Source organism: Cydia pomonella, chromosome 11 (genome assembly GCF_033807575.1).
Source record: "Cydia pomonella isolate Wapato2018A chromosome 11, ilCydPomo1, whole genome shotgun sequence".
Lineage (NCBI taxonomy): Eukaryota > Metazoa > Arthropoda > Insecta > Lepidoptera > Tortricidae > Cydia > Cydia pomonella.
In genome coordinates this window covers 6,612,864-6,629,256 of record NC_084713.1, presented here as the reverse complement: position 1 = coordinate 6,629,256, position 16,393 = coordinate 6,612,864, and the positions used below count along the sequence as shown (strand labels likewise).

The following is a 16,393-nucleotide window of genomic DNA, read 5'->3' as shown; positions in this document are numbered from 1 at the left end:
GCGCGTCACGCGCCCCAGCAGCCATCGGTTGGGAGGCAGCCGGTCATCTTTCACCAGCACCATCTCTCCTAATTGGAGTTGCTGGCCTTGCTTGCGCCATTTCTGTCTTTTCTGGAGCTCTGTAATATATTCTATATAATATCGGGACCAGAAATGGGCTTTTAATTGTTGAGTCCTCATATATCGTGAGAGAGTAGGTATCGCCGCAGGGTCAGAGCTCTGAGGAGAAGGCAACATCGTTAGCGTTCGTCCGATTAAGAAGTGAGCGGGGGTGAGTGCTGTAAGGTCTGAAGGGTCGGATGATAATGGGGTGAGAGGCCTAGAATTAAGGGTAGCCTCGATGGAAGTGAGAACTGAATTTAAATCTTCATATGTTAAGTGGGCTAAACTTAAGACCCTTTTTAGGTGGTATTTTACAGATTTTACGGAACCCTCGGTCAATCCATTAAAGTGTGGACTATATGCTGGTGAAAATTTAAAGTTTATGAACAACTCAGATGCTTTTGAGCTGATGTAGTTACTGTTTGATTTTAAGAATTTAGACAACTCATTACATGCGCCTGTGAAGCAAGTCCCATTGTCTGAGAAAATATTTTGAGGCTTTCCTCTGCGGGCGATGAATCGATCTAGTGCTGAGAGGAAAGTGTTACTACTTAAATCGGTGACAAGTTCTATGTGAACTGCTTTTACGGCCAGACAAACAAATATGCAGAGGTACGACTTTATCAGTCTACTGCCTCGACGTCTTCGGTTCAGTATCATGATTGGTCCGGCGTAGTCACACGCGGTATTAGCAAAAACATAGTCAGTATGTAGCCGTGGTGAAGGCAGATTGCCCATTATGGGTTGAATGCTCTTGCCTGCATAACGACGACATCTAATGCAATTTTCAACGATTTTTCTCGCCAGGTTACGACCATTGATAAACCAGAATTTGTGACGCAATATTGCAAGTAATAGTTGCGGAGGTGCATGTAAAAACATAGTATGATAGTGTCTAAATATTAAAGTGGCTAAATGATGCTTTGAATCAAGCAATATTGGGTGTTTAGTGTCATAATCATAAAATGAGTTACAGAGCCTGCCACCTACTCGTAACAGTTTATCATTTGTGTTATAAAATGGATTCAATTGTAGCAATTTATTATTGGCAGACAATTGCCTTTTGTTTTTTAATAAGTCATATTCTGAGATAAAACTTTCAAGCTGAACGAATCTGCACATTGAATTCAAGGACAAATTTAGTTCATAAAGATTTATGTAACCAGTGTGTTTGTTTTGCGGGTTACGACAGTTGTGAATAAACCGATGAACGTATGCGATTATACGTTGAAGCTTACTGATTCTAATTCAAAGAATTAAGAAATTTGATCATTTACTTGTTTATCATAATGTTGTAAGTGTAAATTAATGTTATGGTTGCAATGGACTGTATTAAATTTTGATGGTAAGGTTTGTTCTGATGAAACTGTAAATAAGAAACCCAATTTGGTTTCCCATAAAGTTGGTTTATTTTTACCTAATGGAATTTTATGAGTACCAAGTACTGACCAAAATATTCCTGATCCAAGTAGCATGTCTACTGGAGCAGGTACATCAAATGTGGGATCTGCCAACCTAATGTGTGGCGGTATGTTTAACGTTGTACGGTCAATTCGAGACACTGGCAACGGTTGAGTTATACGTGATGCTACTAAACAGGGCACCTTTTCATGATAATCATTGAGTAATGACGATATAAGTACGTCGCAACTTTTTGACAAATGTGATGTTTGATAATTTAATCCGTCGACTATTGTCGGAGCTGAAGAAGTAGGTAAATTTAATTTTGCGCATAAACTTTCAGTAACATAACTCGCGGTTGAACCATTATCGAGTAACGCTCGTATTGTTTGTTTTTTACCACTGTGGTCTGTCACTTGAATTAAGACCGTTGACAGTAGCATGCTATTATTATTTACGGCTGACATAGAAATTTCTTGAACTGGACTAGAAAATTGTTCATCGTCGTCAGGCTGCGGCAAAGAATGCAGCGCGACGTCATTTGACGAAGGCGAAGGCGCAGGAGTTGTATGTTCATGCAACAGACTATTGCGCTGTAATCCACATGTGCGACACGAATTCAGCCTACACGTTTTTTCATTGTGGCCCACGCGTAAACAGTTTAAGCAAACCTTGAGTGCCTTAGCTTTATCAACGCGAGCTTGTAATTTTAATGTTTTAAACTTAGGACATAGATACAGTGCGTGGTCTTGGTTGCAAAACGGACAAGCATACTTGCGAGAAGTAGTGGGGGAATAAGTATTAGCTGTCAACGCCTTCTGTCGACTGTGCATAGTGTCGCTAGACCGACGTTTTATATTAGAGATTTCAGTTGATTCTAGTAAGTCAGCCCGATCTTTAAGAAAATCGTTAAACATTTGAAGTGTAGGGAGCTCCTTTAATTTATTCCTATACGATTCCCATTTATGATGTGTAGTTGTATCTAATTTGCTTGATATTATTTGAATTATGAGAACATCCCAATGCTCAGTAGGGAGATCAAGTGATTTGAGTGCTCTTAAGTTTTTATTTATCGTGTCAATAAGGTTTCTTATTGATCTAGACGATTCTTTTGACAATTGTTCTATGTCAAAAATTGCCTGAACATGATTGTTCACTAAAGATCTTTTATTATTAAAACGATCGCAAAGTAGTTCCCAAGCTGATGTATAATTATCGCTGGAAAAATCTAAAGATTGAATCACTACCGCGGCACTACCCTTTAGCGCGGCGCGCAAGTAATGAAATTTATTAATGTTTGGAATTGAATTATTTGAATGTATGAGACTACTAAATGTGTCACGGAACTCCAACCAGTCATGATAATGGCCCGAGAAGCTAGGCATATATATAGTAGGAAGTTTAAGTTTTGTCCCACCTCCAATTGCAGTAACACAAGAACCTGTCTCCGAGCCGTCGCCGCCCGCAGAGGCGCCCGGCGCCGGCGCGGCCGCCGCCAGCAGCTCGCGCGCGCGCGCGACGAGCCCGAAGTACTTGCTCTCGAAAGCCTCGCGTTCTTTATACTGCTCATCTGGAATTTCCAATTCGTTCTCTATATCACACTGAACGGAGTCAAATTCTGAATATATTTCTTCAATTTTTGATAAACGGTGATTTAATTCAGAAATTTGCAATCTACTCAAGCGATCACAACTTTCGACAGTTGTTAGATGGCTTTCAAACAGCGTAAGCTTAGCTTTGAATGAGGCACGCCTTTTAATTAAAGGTTTAATATCAACCATTTTAAAAATTATAAATTAACGGCAAAATAATGAGTTAATTAATTGAGTATATGTGTCAGTGTAAGTTGGCACTGACAGCTTGTTTATAGCTAAAATGTAATTTATACGAACCAATGCGATGAAATGAGTTGCTAGAAAAACAACAGTTGCAATGCAATTAAGTTCAAAAATAAAGATTTGAAACGATTACTTAAATTAGTACAAAAGCAGCGGAGTGAGGGTGCGCGTAAAAACTGCAAAAAGTCAAGCGGTGCAAGCGCGTAGCAACAGCTCGCAGCGAGCGCGCGGTGTCCGAGCCAGCCAGGCGCCAGCCAAACAGCGCGGATATCGGAATGCACTAGAACACGTGAAATAGCACTATTTAAGTACGTTGTTATATACAGTTCACACTCACAACGAAGCGATGCCAAAAAACTAGAACACTCTGAAATGCAATTTATAAGAATTATGTTAATTATTAACGAACAAAAGGTATTCCAACCTTTGTTTAACAATAAGGAAAATATGAGCAATAATGCACGAAGCGTAAATGAAGTGATTGCAAAGATAACAGAATTAACCTGTTTATGATGAGAATGCGAATAGGAAATATTGTTGCTAAGTGCAATTAGAAATAACTCGTTAACAGAATAACGGATCGTTAACGTATTTAAGTATGTATAAGTATGAATAATTTGCAAAATAAAGGATTTGCGAATAACGTGCAATACGTTTGTGACGGCAACACAAAATGAAGGATTTGTGAGCGTTAATGAGAAATATCCGTTAACGTTATTAACCTTAACGTTACTAAAAGGTATATGAATATGATATGTCTTGCAAAATGAAGGATTTGCAAGAAACGTGTAATACGAATGTAACGACAACACAAAATAATGGATTTGTGAGCGTTATTAAGAAATATCCGTTAACGTTATTAACCTTAACGTTACTAAAAGGTATATGAATATGATATGTCTTGCAAAATGAAGGATTTGCAAGAAACGTGTAATACGAATGTAACGACAACACAAAATAATGGATTTGTGAGCGTTATTAAGAAATATCCGTTAACGTTATTAACCTTAACGTTACTAAAAGGTATATGAATGTGAGAAGACTTGCAAAATGAAGGGTTTGCAAGTATAACGTGAAATACGTTTTTAACGATACCACAAAATAACGGATTCGTGGACGTTAATTGCAGAATAAGGGTTACGGGACAAATATGTAATTATTTGGGAAGTAAATACACAAATAAAGGATTGTGTTTGAAATTAATGATTTCGGAACGAACAAACGGAACGAACTTACGGTTTGCCAGTCTCACTTAGAACTTAACTTATAAATGATATTTCCCTGTGTCGGCGCCGTCGATCTACTTATCTCCCAACTCTCACTCTCAGATTTCTTCTCCCAATCGTATTTGTCCTCGTAGAAATTATCTTCAAGCCACGTAGAAGTTGTAGATGGGTATAAAATCGGATGACTCGTCCTATTTCCAGTGAATCCGATGTTTGAAATGATTGAAAACTTCCACGTAGTCACAGCCAAAATCACGTCAGCGAAGTATTTCCTTTGTTCTTTGTTCGTCGCTGGTAAAATATCCGGGGTCGTAGGTCCAAAAATGTGAACGCCGGTACTTGAATGCTGGGATGATTTGGCGGAGAAATGAGTGCTAATACCTTTTCAATAAAAAATTGGTTTAATAACCAGAAAAATACAAGGTGTAAAAAATTATAGGTTAAATAGCACGTATTCCATTTGGTGGCTTGAGGACGAGTGAAGGACGCGGCGCTGTCGGTAAAGCCGTAGGCTCGCGTCGATCGGGCAGGTTTCTTGGCGTATGCGTGTGTGAGTGGTGCATCATATTATATAGTTTGCACAAACACATGCTAGGCGTTAACACACCGCAACATACATAAAACACCCTTTATAGTTTACCTATAGTGTATCCTCTGTATGTATATATGTACATGTAATATTTATATTTTATTCGTATAAAAATATAACACAAAGCGGCAAGTCGCCTTCCAGTAACGGTGGCTCTTCGTGGAATCAAGGTCACAAAAATTTGATGAAAACAGGGATGTTCAATCGACTGTCCAACGTCCAACCCATAATGCTACAGCAGCTTTTAAGCCTAATTTTGGCAAGCAAGAATTTACATGGAGCAGTTTGGCTCCTTGATCAAAAAGTTTGCAGTAATTCGATTTCAAAAGTTTTGACGCGAAATTTCAAAAAGGAAAATAAATAACTTAAACAACAAGTGTGTTCAAACTTACTCGTAGTATCATTCTGCTAGTTCTGCTAAACTTTAGTGGTTGCAACGTTGTTTTTCAGTTTTTACAGTATTTGCTTTTAGGAAAAATCCTTAGGATAGAGAATCGGACCACCCTAAGTTTTCAGGGATGTGTATACATTCTTACTGCCAAATGAGTGCAAAGTTAGCGTGGTCATAGTGTAATTCTTAAATTGTCCAGATACAGTAGCCGAACAGCAGCACTTGACAACTCTCAACATATTAAGCGAACATCCCCGTTGTCACGCGATAGCCCGTTGTAACCGATCCCGATGCGTTGCATCGTACATCTTGCCGAGAGTAGCGACGGAGACTGGACAAGAAGGCAAATGTAATAGCCCAGACACTCAGGTATTATTTAGGATTCATAAACTGCACTTGAAAACTCATTGTGAGTATCGCATTGGTACCGTTATGTTATCGACTTATCGTTAACATCAGGACCGATGGACCGACAGGTAGGTTGAAACAAGATCCCGATGCATGTTTAGTACTTACGGAAGTATATTATTGCACAGTCATTCTATATTTTTCTACTGGCAGAGTTTTTTACCGGCTATACCTCTGGACTTAAGTTTAAGCTTACAAGAAAAGGTACCCAACTGTCCGGTTCCGATTTGATTTATATTTATATATGTTATAGAGTAGTCTAAATTAACAGACACGTATTTTTTTTTAGCTGCCCAAACTCAACCTATTGGGAGAAATTGTCCTCCAAAGTACTAAAAAATTACTAAATCTTCTAACTCCTATAGAAAGTGATGCTCAAGCAACCTGCTAGTTAATGGCTGGTTTGAGTATATGTTTGAAAGCAGCAAAAAATAATGAGCACGTGTTTTGTTATATCGGCTAAAAGTATAAGTTGCTTGAGCATCACTTTCTATAAGAGTTAGAAGATTTAGTGACTTTTTTGTAATTTGGAGGACAATTTCTCCCAATAGGTTGAGTTTGGGCAGCTAAAAAAAAATACGTGTCCGTTATTTTAGACTACTCTATAACATATATAAATATAAATCAAATCGGAACCGGACAGTTGGGTACCTTTCCTTGTTAGTTTTAGGATAGGTACTTAGGTTACCTAATACCATAATAAAATTGTACGTCCTAGCAGGCAACTGTTGAAACTTATAATGTAATAAAGACCACCTTTGTACTCGTATGTACAGTTATACAACAAAAAATCTATTCTATTTTATACCACGAAGACAGACACCGCCTATCAAGATCTAATCCTTAATAATGGGTTAAAGGCTACCATTTGTAGAGAAAAGAGTTAATATTAGTAGTACCTATAATAAATCTTTAGTAGAAACTAAAATAAAGATTAACGTGAGGCACGATTGCGAGTGTCCCTGACGATAAGGAACAAATTTGCCGTATATTATTAATCAAATTCTGTAATATATCTGTAACTCGTCTAGATTTAAGTGCAACGAGGACCCAGCCAACAGCTTAAAAAAATAAACAACAATTAACATTCGAAGAAATTGTGTACAAGAATGACATGCGATACCGTTGCAAGTGCAACGAATTCCTGTGAGTTGGTGTTGATGCATTCTTTTTAAAGAGTATATTAGTAATATGATGCAGAAAGGCCGAGACTGACGACTAACAAGGCATCGTCTTTTAAATAACTAGGTAACAGACTTTCAGTGATGTGACTAGATGATGAATCTTAAGGTCCTCCAAAACACATCCTTCGACAACAGCGATATTTTGACAACCCATTTTATTCTAGTAGTACTAATACTAGTAGGCTTCTACAACAAATGGAATGCGATTTTAGATGATTGCTGGCTAATCGATCGACAAACTGCCGCAATGTATTATTGCAAATCTCATTCGATTATCAGTGACGTTTGTAGATGCGAACGAAGGGATTAAGGGATCATGCTGTCCATCGCACCTATCTTTTTGAGAGAATAGAAGTAGTAATAAATCCCCTAAATCATACGTTCTGTATGAATTAAAAGCATTAACGCAGTTGCACCGCCGACCTACCTCTCGCGTTACTCCAATCGGTCAAAAGAGTTACACCTCTGCGCTCTCCCTCCGATCTATACAAGGGGGGTGAATAAACAACACCTCCACCAGGAGGCGTGCATGCGAGTATCGTGTGACCATATCGGTTTCAACTAACACGGCCTTTGTGACCCTTCTTCCCTTGACGTAAGGGCTATATTGTTGTGAAGCCCGCTGGACAATCAATCTGGCTGAGTAGCTTTAGAATTCGTTTTGTAGAAAAAACGTGCGGCTGAAAATGCATGGTGTGAAAATGAAGTGTTGGTGTTTCCGTGCAAAACGAAACGTAATGATTTGGTTTTGAACCCTAAAGGAGAATATACTCGTACCATAACTTAAAAAACCGGCCAAGAGCATGTCGGGACACGCTCAGTGTAGGGTTCCGTAGTTACTCTTCCGTCACAATAAGCTAAACTGGAGCTTAAAGTATAGTCAATTGTTAACCAAGGGATGAAACGGTACCTTTCACGCGAGTTAAACAAATAGGCAAATTTGCATAATCAGCAGCGGTATTATGGTCACATTTTTATCACCTGTCATGTCATGCATCACTTTCGCACTTTCATACCTGTTAGAACGTGACAGGCATGGTGACAAATGATAAAGAGCCGACCATCTTAGCCCTACAGTACCTAATTAAAGTAAGTCTTTTTACTATGAAGGGGAAACTTTTTGCGATAACTCAAAAACAGCTAAACTGATCATATCTGCTATAGTTTTCATTTAATGTTTTTCTTAAGCTCTACTTCCACGATTTTTTTCATATTTTTTGGACCTATGGTTCAAAAGTTAGAGGGGGGGACACATTTTTTTTCTTTCGGAGCGATTATCTCCGAATATATTCACTTTATCAAAAAATATTTGTTGAAGACCCCTATTAGTTTTGAAAGACCTTTATAACGATACCCCACACTGTAGGGTTGAAGCAAAAAAATAATTTACCCCCACTTTAAGTGTAGGGGAGGTACCCTCAAAAAAATTAAATTTTTAGATTTTATTGTACGACTTTGTCGGCTTTATTGATTTATATATCCATGCCGAATTTCAGCTTTCTAGCACTAACAACCACGGAGCAAAGCCTCGGACAGACAGACAGACGGACATGTCGAAACTATAAGGGTTCCTAGTTGACTACGGAACCCTAAAAAGAGGTGAGACATCTCAAATCACAACACAAACCATTTTTTCCGTGAGACGAGAAGAGAAGCGCTAAGCTAAATTATTAATGATAATCGCTTTTATATTTTTTTCCATTTGCCAAAGTAAATTACATCCACGGTAAATTAAATATTCAGTTATTCAGTTTCATACATTGGTTTCCTGCGAATACGGATATGCTGATGGCACTTGGCTTGATGAGGGTGATAGTAAAAGTATCTGCTCTATTAATCGCCTCCGGCGCTAACGGCCTCCGTTATCGATTTTAATCGCAAAAATAACAAATTGATAGATTTAGTCGATGAAATTGTACACCTTTTGTTAACTATTAGAAATAACAAGTACTATAGTTTCTATTAGAATGTCTTGTTATTTTTCATTTGAGTACATCGTTTTTTTGAAAATAGACTCATTTAGTAATGATTGTTTTCTGATGGACGTTTAGGTAAACGTAAAGCACTGATTTTAAGGTTCTTATTTGTAAATTTCGTTAAGTTTGGACTGCTAAAAATGGTAATTTTGTGTTACACATATCCTGTACTTCAACTTTAATAAACTACATTTTTGTTATTATCTATTTGAAGTAGTGTAAATGAAAGTTAGACGAAATCAATTTTCACCAGAAATTACTTCAAAACAAGTGACAAATCGACTTAATTTCAACGTAATTTTGATACTTAAACAATCTACAACATTTGCTGAAACTATTCTTATTCTTATACATCATTTTGTATAATCTACCATCATAATTTTTTTACGATTTTTAAAACCTGTTCGTTCTCGTCACATATTACCGGGGACGCACGCTTGCGACCTCATTATTAAAAGGCAAGATGAGAAGACGTGCTAATAGAAACCAATACTTGTTATTTAGATATTACGTAACAAAAGGTGTACAATTTCAACGGCTAAATTTATCAATTTCACATTTTTGCTCAAAAATCGTTACCGGGCTCATAGATAGATAGATAGAATACTCTTTATTGGCACACCTCAGTTAAAAGATAAACATATAGACAATACCCCGTCCCCGTCCATCATAATTTCCGCAGCTTCGTCGAGATGTAGGTACACGATTAACACGATAAATTATAAAAGCGACCATTCAGTTCCAGACATTACTACAATCGGGCGGAGTTGTAAGACATTGCGCACATTATGTCACTTCAGTATAATATAATCAGTAACGCATCTGGCCAAAGCGCCGGCATTGAGGCTTCACGCATGCGTCAACTCAAGGGACCAACAATTCAACATGATGAAGATGCTGCTCGTTTTTCATTAGGCAGTTGAGTTCTTGGACGTGCAGTTAACAGCAACAATAGCCAAGAAGCGAGGTCTTCAAAATGATCTGAACACTGTTTGGGCCATTTTTTTCGTCAGATTTCGATTTTAATTAATCGAATGGCATAAAAAATCACAAATAAATCGAAAATATATCAGGTATGTCACAAGTGTATATGCAAGGTTTTCAGCCATTGAGCTGCGTCAGGAATAAGTGAGAACAGATCATCGGGGCTTCCAGGATAAGCTCTGAGGGGGCACTCCTTTACCACGTGTTGGACAGTTTGAGATTCAGCGCCACAATCGCATCTGAGCGAGTCGATGCATCCACAAAGATGTTTAAAATGTGAGGTACCGGTACGGCCGAATTAACCCTGTCCCCTAAGAATCCCTTATTCTGGACAATATAAAGGGAAAATTTCACCGTATGCCCTAAAATATCTTTCACCGAGTTACGATAAATGATTTAGAAAATATACAACAAACAAGCTTGTCTTCTCATTAACTTAGTAAGAACTTGGTACGCGTGAAAAGCCCGAAAATACGCACGCTGCTATGATTTAGTGCTCGATGAACTACCTAGATGTTTACCTAAATGTCCTAAATCATAATGTTTCCGTATTGGGGAATTGTAAAACATTATGATTTTGAGTGTAACTGGATATAGTCTAAGAGTCACCTGTAAACATTTTTGCTCTAGTTTCAGGTCCCAAGTACAGTCAGCATTAATAGTAGCGGATGAAACAACGCGCCAAAAGTATCTGACATCCCGGATAACTTTTCCAAATATAGATAAATCTCTAAAATTTTCATTCAAAAGTATATCTTTTACAGTCTTGATTGTTCTAGATATAAAACCATTACTGTTTGTTAAGTAATTACAGAAAGGTAGATACTTTTGTTTGAGACCTTGTTTGATCCGCTGCTTTTGATGCTGACTGTACATCGAAAAACGCTATTACACTAGTTCATTTTAGGCTCGTTAAGCTACTGGAATAATATTCCTGTAGTGAAATTGTGTCTGATGACCGTGTCATGACACGAGAATTGAGATTTTGTGACAGTATTTTCGCCCTGAATCTAAATGCCTGAACAGTGTCTTTTATGCGATAGTTGGAATTTATTATCGCAATATTGTAAGGCAAGGTGCGCCTTTATTCATAGCTACCGAATTCAATAGTTTACATGTGTGAATGAGAAAGTATAGCAATATACTTGTTCGAGTAAGATATATTTAGTTTTGTTAATTCCAACAGCGTTCTCCTGAGATGTCGAAGGACGGGATTCATTTTAGGTCATTTCATTGCGTCAGTTAGTTATTTAAAAAAAAAGTACAATAAAGGAACAGATGAAATGATTTTATTAATCATTTTGATTTGGGTTTTAAAGTCTTTAGTCACACTACTACTATGTATCTACTGCTATCGCAATCTATAACATGAATAAAATATATTATGTATGTAGCGGCCTAACAACGTCAAAATGCATAGTAATTATTATTTTTTCTACTTGTATACATTTCAGGAAATATCAGGTTATACGTGTAAAACTTTTTAAAATAATAGGCCGATTATTTAAAATAAGATACTGATAATATTTTAACTACGTCACAGCCTTGGCCCAATAAAGTGCGTGCGCGCATGCATGTTGCACCGCGCGTAAACAGATCCCAGTGTCTTATCGCAAAGGTAATATGAACTAAATTCGCTGGCCAGCTTTTAGTAGGATAACGAGTGTTCTGTTTCAAGAATTTTCAGGGATATTGTTTGTTTTCATATTTTTTAATTTCAAACCAGCTAGGCACACCATGTAGGTATTTATATTGGTTCCTAGGATATATACAAAAAAAAATTCCAGTTATCATAATTGCATAAAGATCATAGTTGACTGTTCTATAAGTTATGTTTTGAGAGAAATAAAATACTTACCACGATATCGTCCATACAAAAAAAGAAAACGTTTTTCGAATTCTAAATATTTACCATTCTCCATGATTTTTAGTATATTATTCACACAATGAAAAACTAGATATATAGGTTTTCCATTTTTCTCAAAATTTGCAAAACAAAAAATTATTTTTTATTAAAAGCGTAATCTCTATAAACCCGGAATATATTATGCTGAAGCGATCGACATCCAAATCAAAGCGATTTGTTAAGATTTAGTTAGTGGAAAACGTTTTCTCCCGATGGAATTAAATAGAAAAAAATACAGTTATTTCGCTAGGATCGCAAAGCTATTCTTCCCTCTTAACTGTTGGCAATAATTACATTGCTGTAAAAATGTAAGAACGTCGGATTAATTTATTGAGCAGTTTTCCTCGCATTGCAGCTCTTTGTAGTAAAACGAAATACTTGTTGCACGAAGTAAAAGAGTTGATTAACTATACAAGGTGGGTTATGTAATAACCCGACCAACTAACAGTATTACGATTACTTGTTTGCAGATTTGGCCAAACGGCCAATTGATGTTACTGGGGGACAAAAGAGCTGACAGTTTCCTTGCTCAACAAATATGCGTTGCGATTCAACGAGGAAATGCTGCCAGCATCTTTGGCACTATGCCCCAGGAGCCCTCTTTAGATCTAGATTTTTAGTTTTAAATTATTTTAAGTTTTTATTGTAGCTATATTTAGCATTTTTTGGATCAATTTCATTAACCCTATAGTTTGATACAGTATTACGATTAAATAAAGTTATGCTATCAAAGTCGGTCCAATTTCAGAATTTTAATTTATTATGGATCTAGAACAAGACAAATCAAATAAATTAATATTTAGATCGCGATAAGGCAACGAGTAAATTAATTATTTTTGCGTGCATCTCCATAACTAAACGATTTCGCTTTTACCGTTTTTTTTACCCGACCTCGGGAAGAATTATGATTTTAACTGTTTTATGTATATACCTACCTATTTATGTATGTGAGACAGATGTGGGTTAGTGTCATCTGTTCCATCGTAGCGTCTAAACTCTTTTGCCAATTTTTGTAAATGAGGTGTCAATAGATTTAGTTTTATGACGCGGGTGACTACATTTTTAACGTACTTTAAAAGAAAAGACAGTTTTTAAGCCAAACCTTTTTTCGTATATGCATCGCAGCCATAGTGTGTGTTTTAGTTTTCAAGATATATTTTATGATATGTATGCTAGTTTTAAGGTATTTATCTATGGGCCCATTCATTCATACAATTTAGAATTGAAATCGGGATCTAGGGTTATTATGTACCCAATGGATTGTCTATCTATACCGGATTTTCGTAAAGAATTTCTATGAAATAAGGACCGATCAGTTTCTTATCATATCGTACATGTTCATGCGAACTTGTCATTATTTTCAGATATGCATGTTCGCCCCGAGTCATGCACGTGACGTCCGAAAATTGCAGTTGAATTTGCATTTAGAACGAAAACGATATCATTTCGTATTTTCGTACCGTAATCTGGATAATTTAAACGGCGTTTTAACCGTATTACATCAAGATTGGTTCTGACATGAACCGTTTATAGTTATTGAGTTTTGATGAAGTTATTATGAAATCTTTTGTTGAACAAAACCTTTACTTTTGTAACTACAATCCAAGTTAATTTGCATAAGTAAATATTTTTCACAGAGTGAGCGGGAAATACCGGCCGCACCGTACACGCACCTTCCAGGCTTGCTCGCCAAGGGCCACGAAAAACAGTTGGATTTTTGATTTTCGAACAAAATATAAGCGGATTTTGGAAAACTACTGTGTTTAAATTTAGCTGTGTAAAAATATAAGTACCTAGTACTCGTATAATATGGGAACATAGGTGGCACCCATTACCCACATCCTATTTCCTATGGATGAACATTTAACTAATTGGCTAGGTGCGATAATGTACTCTTCTTGGGCATTCCTTACAGAAATCTCGAAGAGTTACAAATCCTGGTCAAATTCTGAATATTACTCAATAATGCACCCTTCGGAAACTTAATACGTTTGACGTACCTACCTATTTAATACTACGTGAGAACTCATTGTTAAATCGAGAGAATGTGACGACTTACGATTACGACGCTTCAGAATGACGCAAGCGCAACCCTAGCCGCTTTATAACCGGGAAACAAGGAAATTTAGACGAGCACATGAGAAGCTTGGCAATCGTAACATTACACCTAAATATACATCAAGAGGCTACCATTATCTCTACCGCGCAATACAACACAGATACAAAATTTAATTTTTTTTTTTTTTTAACCAAGGCGATCAGTAAATTCATTAATTTACGACATAATGGCCGACACGCATAATTATAGGAGTGGGTGATAAATCCAATTGACCTCAAACTTTAAGAAATCGCACATATCCCGTGACGTCACAACGCGTGGACACCGCCAATGAGGTTATTGACATGTCAAACTATTTCTGCGGCGCCAAAATAAATGCGCGCGAGCAGCGGGGGCGGCCATAGTCAACAATCGCAACTTTTTAATATGTTTACGCAATTATACAAGGCAAAGTGCGATTATCAGATGAAAACAATAAATTGAAGCGTCGACTTGCGGCCTGGGACGGTCTCGGGTTACGTTTTGAGCAAAGGAACGTCTAAAATTACCCCGCACGCACACACACCCCGGTCGGTGTCGGTACACACGCAGACAGAAGCGCCGCCTATATCTATTATCAAAACATCCAGCGGCTCCGGTTACAGCGATCCGAGCGCGCTTCAGAGATCGTGTTACACACTTTAATGGCTGGAAAAGGCCTCGAAAACGTGATATTACACGAGTTTTATTGTGTATCGCAAATTGTAATTAATATTGTAACCGTACACTTTATAATTTATTCGGCGTAACCCCGCGCTTTTGTGGAGGTCCCCTTGACGTGAGCATATCGAATTTAAAAATACGACTCGCCGTCTCCTCTTACGCGATCGCGCTGCCAAAGCCAACTCGGGAACAACGGAAATTCACATCAATGTCTGAATACAAATATAAAATTTCATACCTTGATTTCTTCTTCGTTTTCCTTTTTTATGGGTTTTGGCGGGGACGAAGGTTTGCTAGTGCTCGAGTCCATTTTTAAAGTTCCACTTTGCTTCGCACTAAAACAACAGTCAATTATTTTTTATTTAAAAGTTTTCGTCGCGTAAGTTTAGCGCACGCGTAAACATATCGCAGCGTGAGATACGCGTGTCGCACGGACGTCGGTTGCCCCGCGACTGTCGTGCTGTGATTGGCCGGTATGCGGGAGTGCGCCGGAAAAAGCACATTTTTCGCGCGCTCGCCGGTGGGCGGGGCTTCAGCGCGCGTGCGCGAGCTTTCGTAAACGCTTATCTGTGCTTTATTAAGAGTAAAAATATTAAAAACTTAATTAGGTAGAATAAAACATAAGTTTAATTTTTTTTTACTTCCATTATGTTTAGTACCTTTTTTGAATGTGCTACGGCATTAACAAAATAAATGATAACTGACAGCGGGGCGGCGAATGGCATTCGATTTATTACAATGAATTTAATTACAGTTTGTTTACACTACATACTCGTACTTAATTCAATAATAAGTGTTTTTCGTTCAAACGATTTTTTTAACTTTCATTAATTTAAATGACTGTCGAAGTATAGGCTTAATAACATTATTAAAGCGATATAACTTTAGACCTTTAGTAACAGCTTCCACTTTCTTGCGAAATAACTCAGAATCTTGCATTGATAAAGTGTTTACAAATTTGCCAGAGTCCTCGGTATCAAGTATGGACGTAGACCACAACGGTCTAGCTGATGGACACGCTGGTCTTCTCTGTAGAATCGAAACAAATTCTATGGGTTCTGCGCAGGGGCGGATTAAGAAGGCGCGGGGCCCCTAGCACAATAGCTCGCGGGGCCCCCTGGTTTGAAAAAAAAAAGATTAAGTGCGAGTCGGACTCGCACCCCGAGGATTCAGTAGCATCACAACATTTTTACGATGTCTTAATTTTTTTTTGACTAGTTCTCGATTAGTTTGTAACATGTTATGCAGTATATGCTTATAGTTTCGCCATGTCCGTCTGTCCGAGGGTTTGCTCCGTGATCGTTAGTGCTAGATAGCTGTAATTTGGCATGGATACATAAATTATGCATTGCGACAGTACGGTAAAATAAAAACTACTTATAAAAAAAATCGCGGCCTACGCGAATGCAAAGCCCTGCATAGGGGCCCCGCTGTTTTCTTTTTACAACGGCTTTGCAGCAACTCGCCATATTTAGGAGCGCGTCCTTTGGCCTACTACGGGTTCAAAGCTGATCATCATTATAGGCATTAGCGGTAAGGTGAAATTTGTTATTTGAAATAATAAATAAATCATCCTTCCTTGCTTTTCACTAATATGTTTGTTTTTTAACACAGTATCTTCTTTTGT

At 37.6% G+C, this 16,393-nt stretch overlaps 1 protein-coding gene across 1 annotated transcript in view; it reads right to left on the bottom strand.

The window, feature by feature from the left end:
* LOC133522714 (sine oculis-binding protein homolog) overlaps positions 1–15,683 on the bottom strand; it is a 46,054-nt gene extending 30,371 nt beyond the window's left edge. The window contains exon 1 of the mRNA XM_061858132.1: positions 15,005–15,683. Coding sequence (XP_061714116.1) covers positions 15,005–15,076 — 72 coding nt within the window. The 5' untranslated portion in view covers positions 15,077–15,683. The remainder of the gene's footprint in view (positions 1–15,004) is intronic.
* Positions 15,684–16,393: the final 710 nt, after the last annotated feature.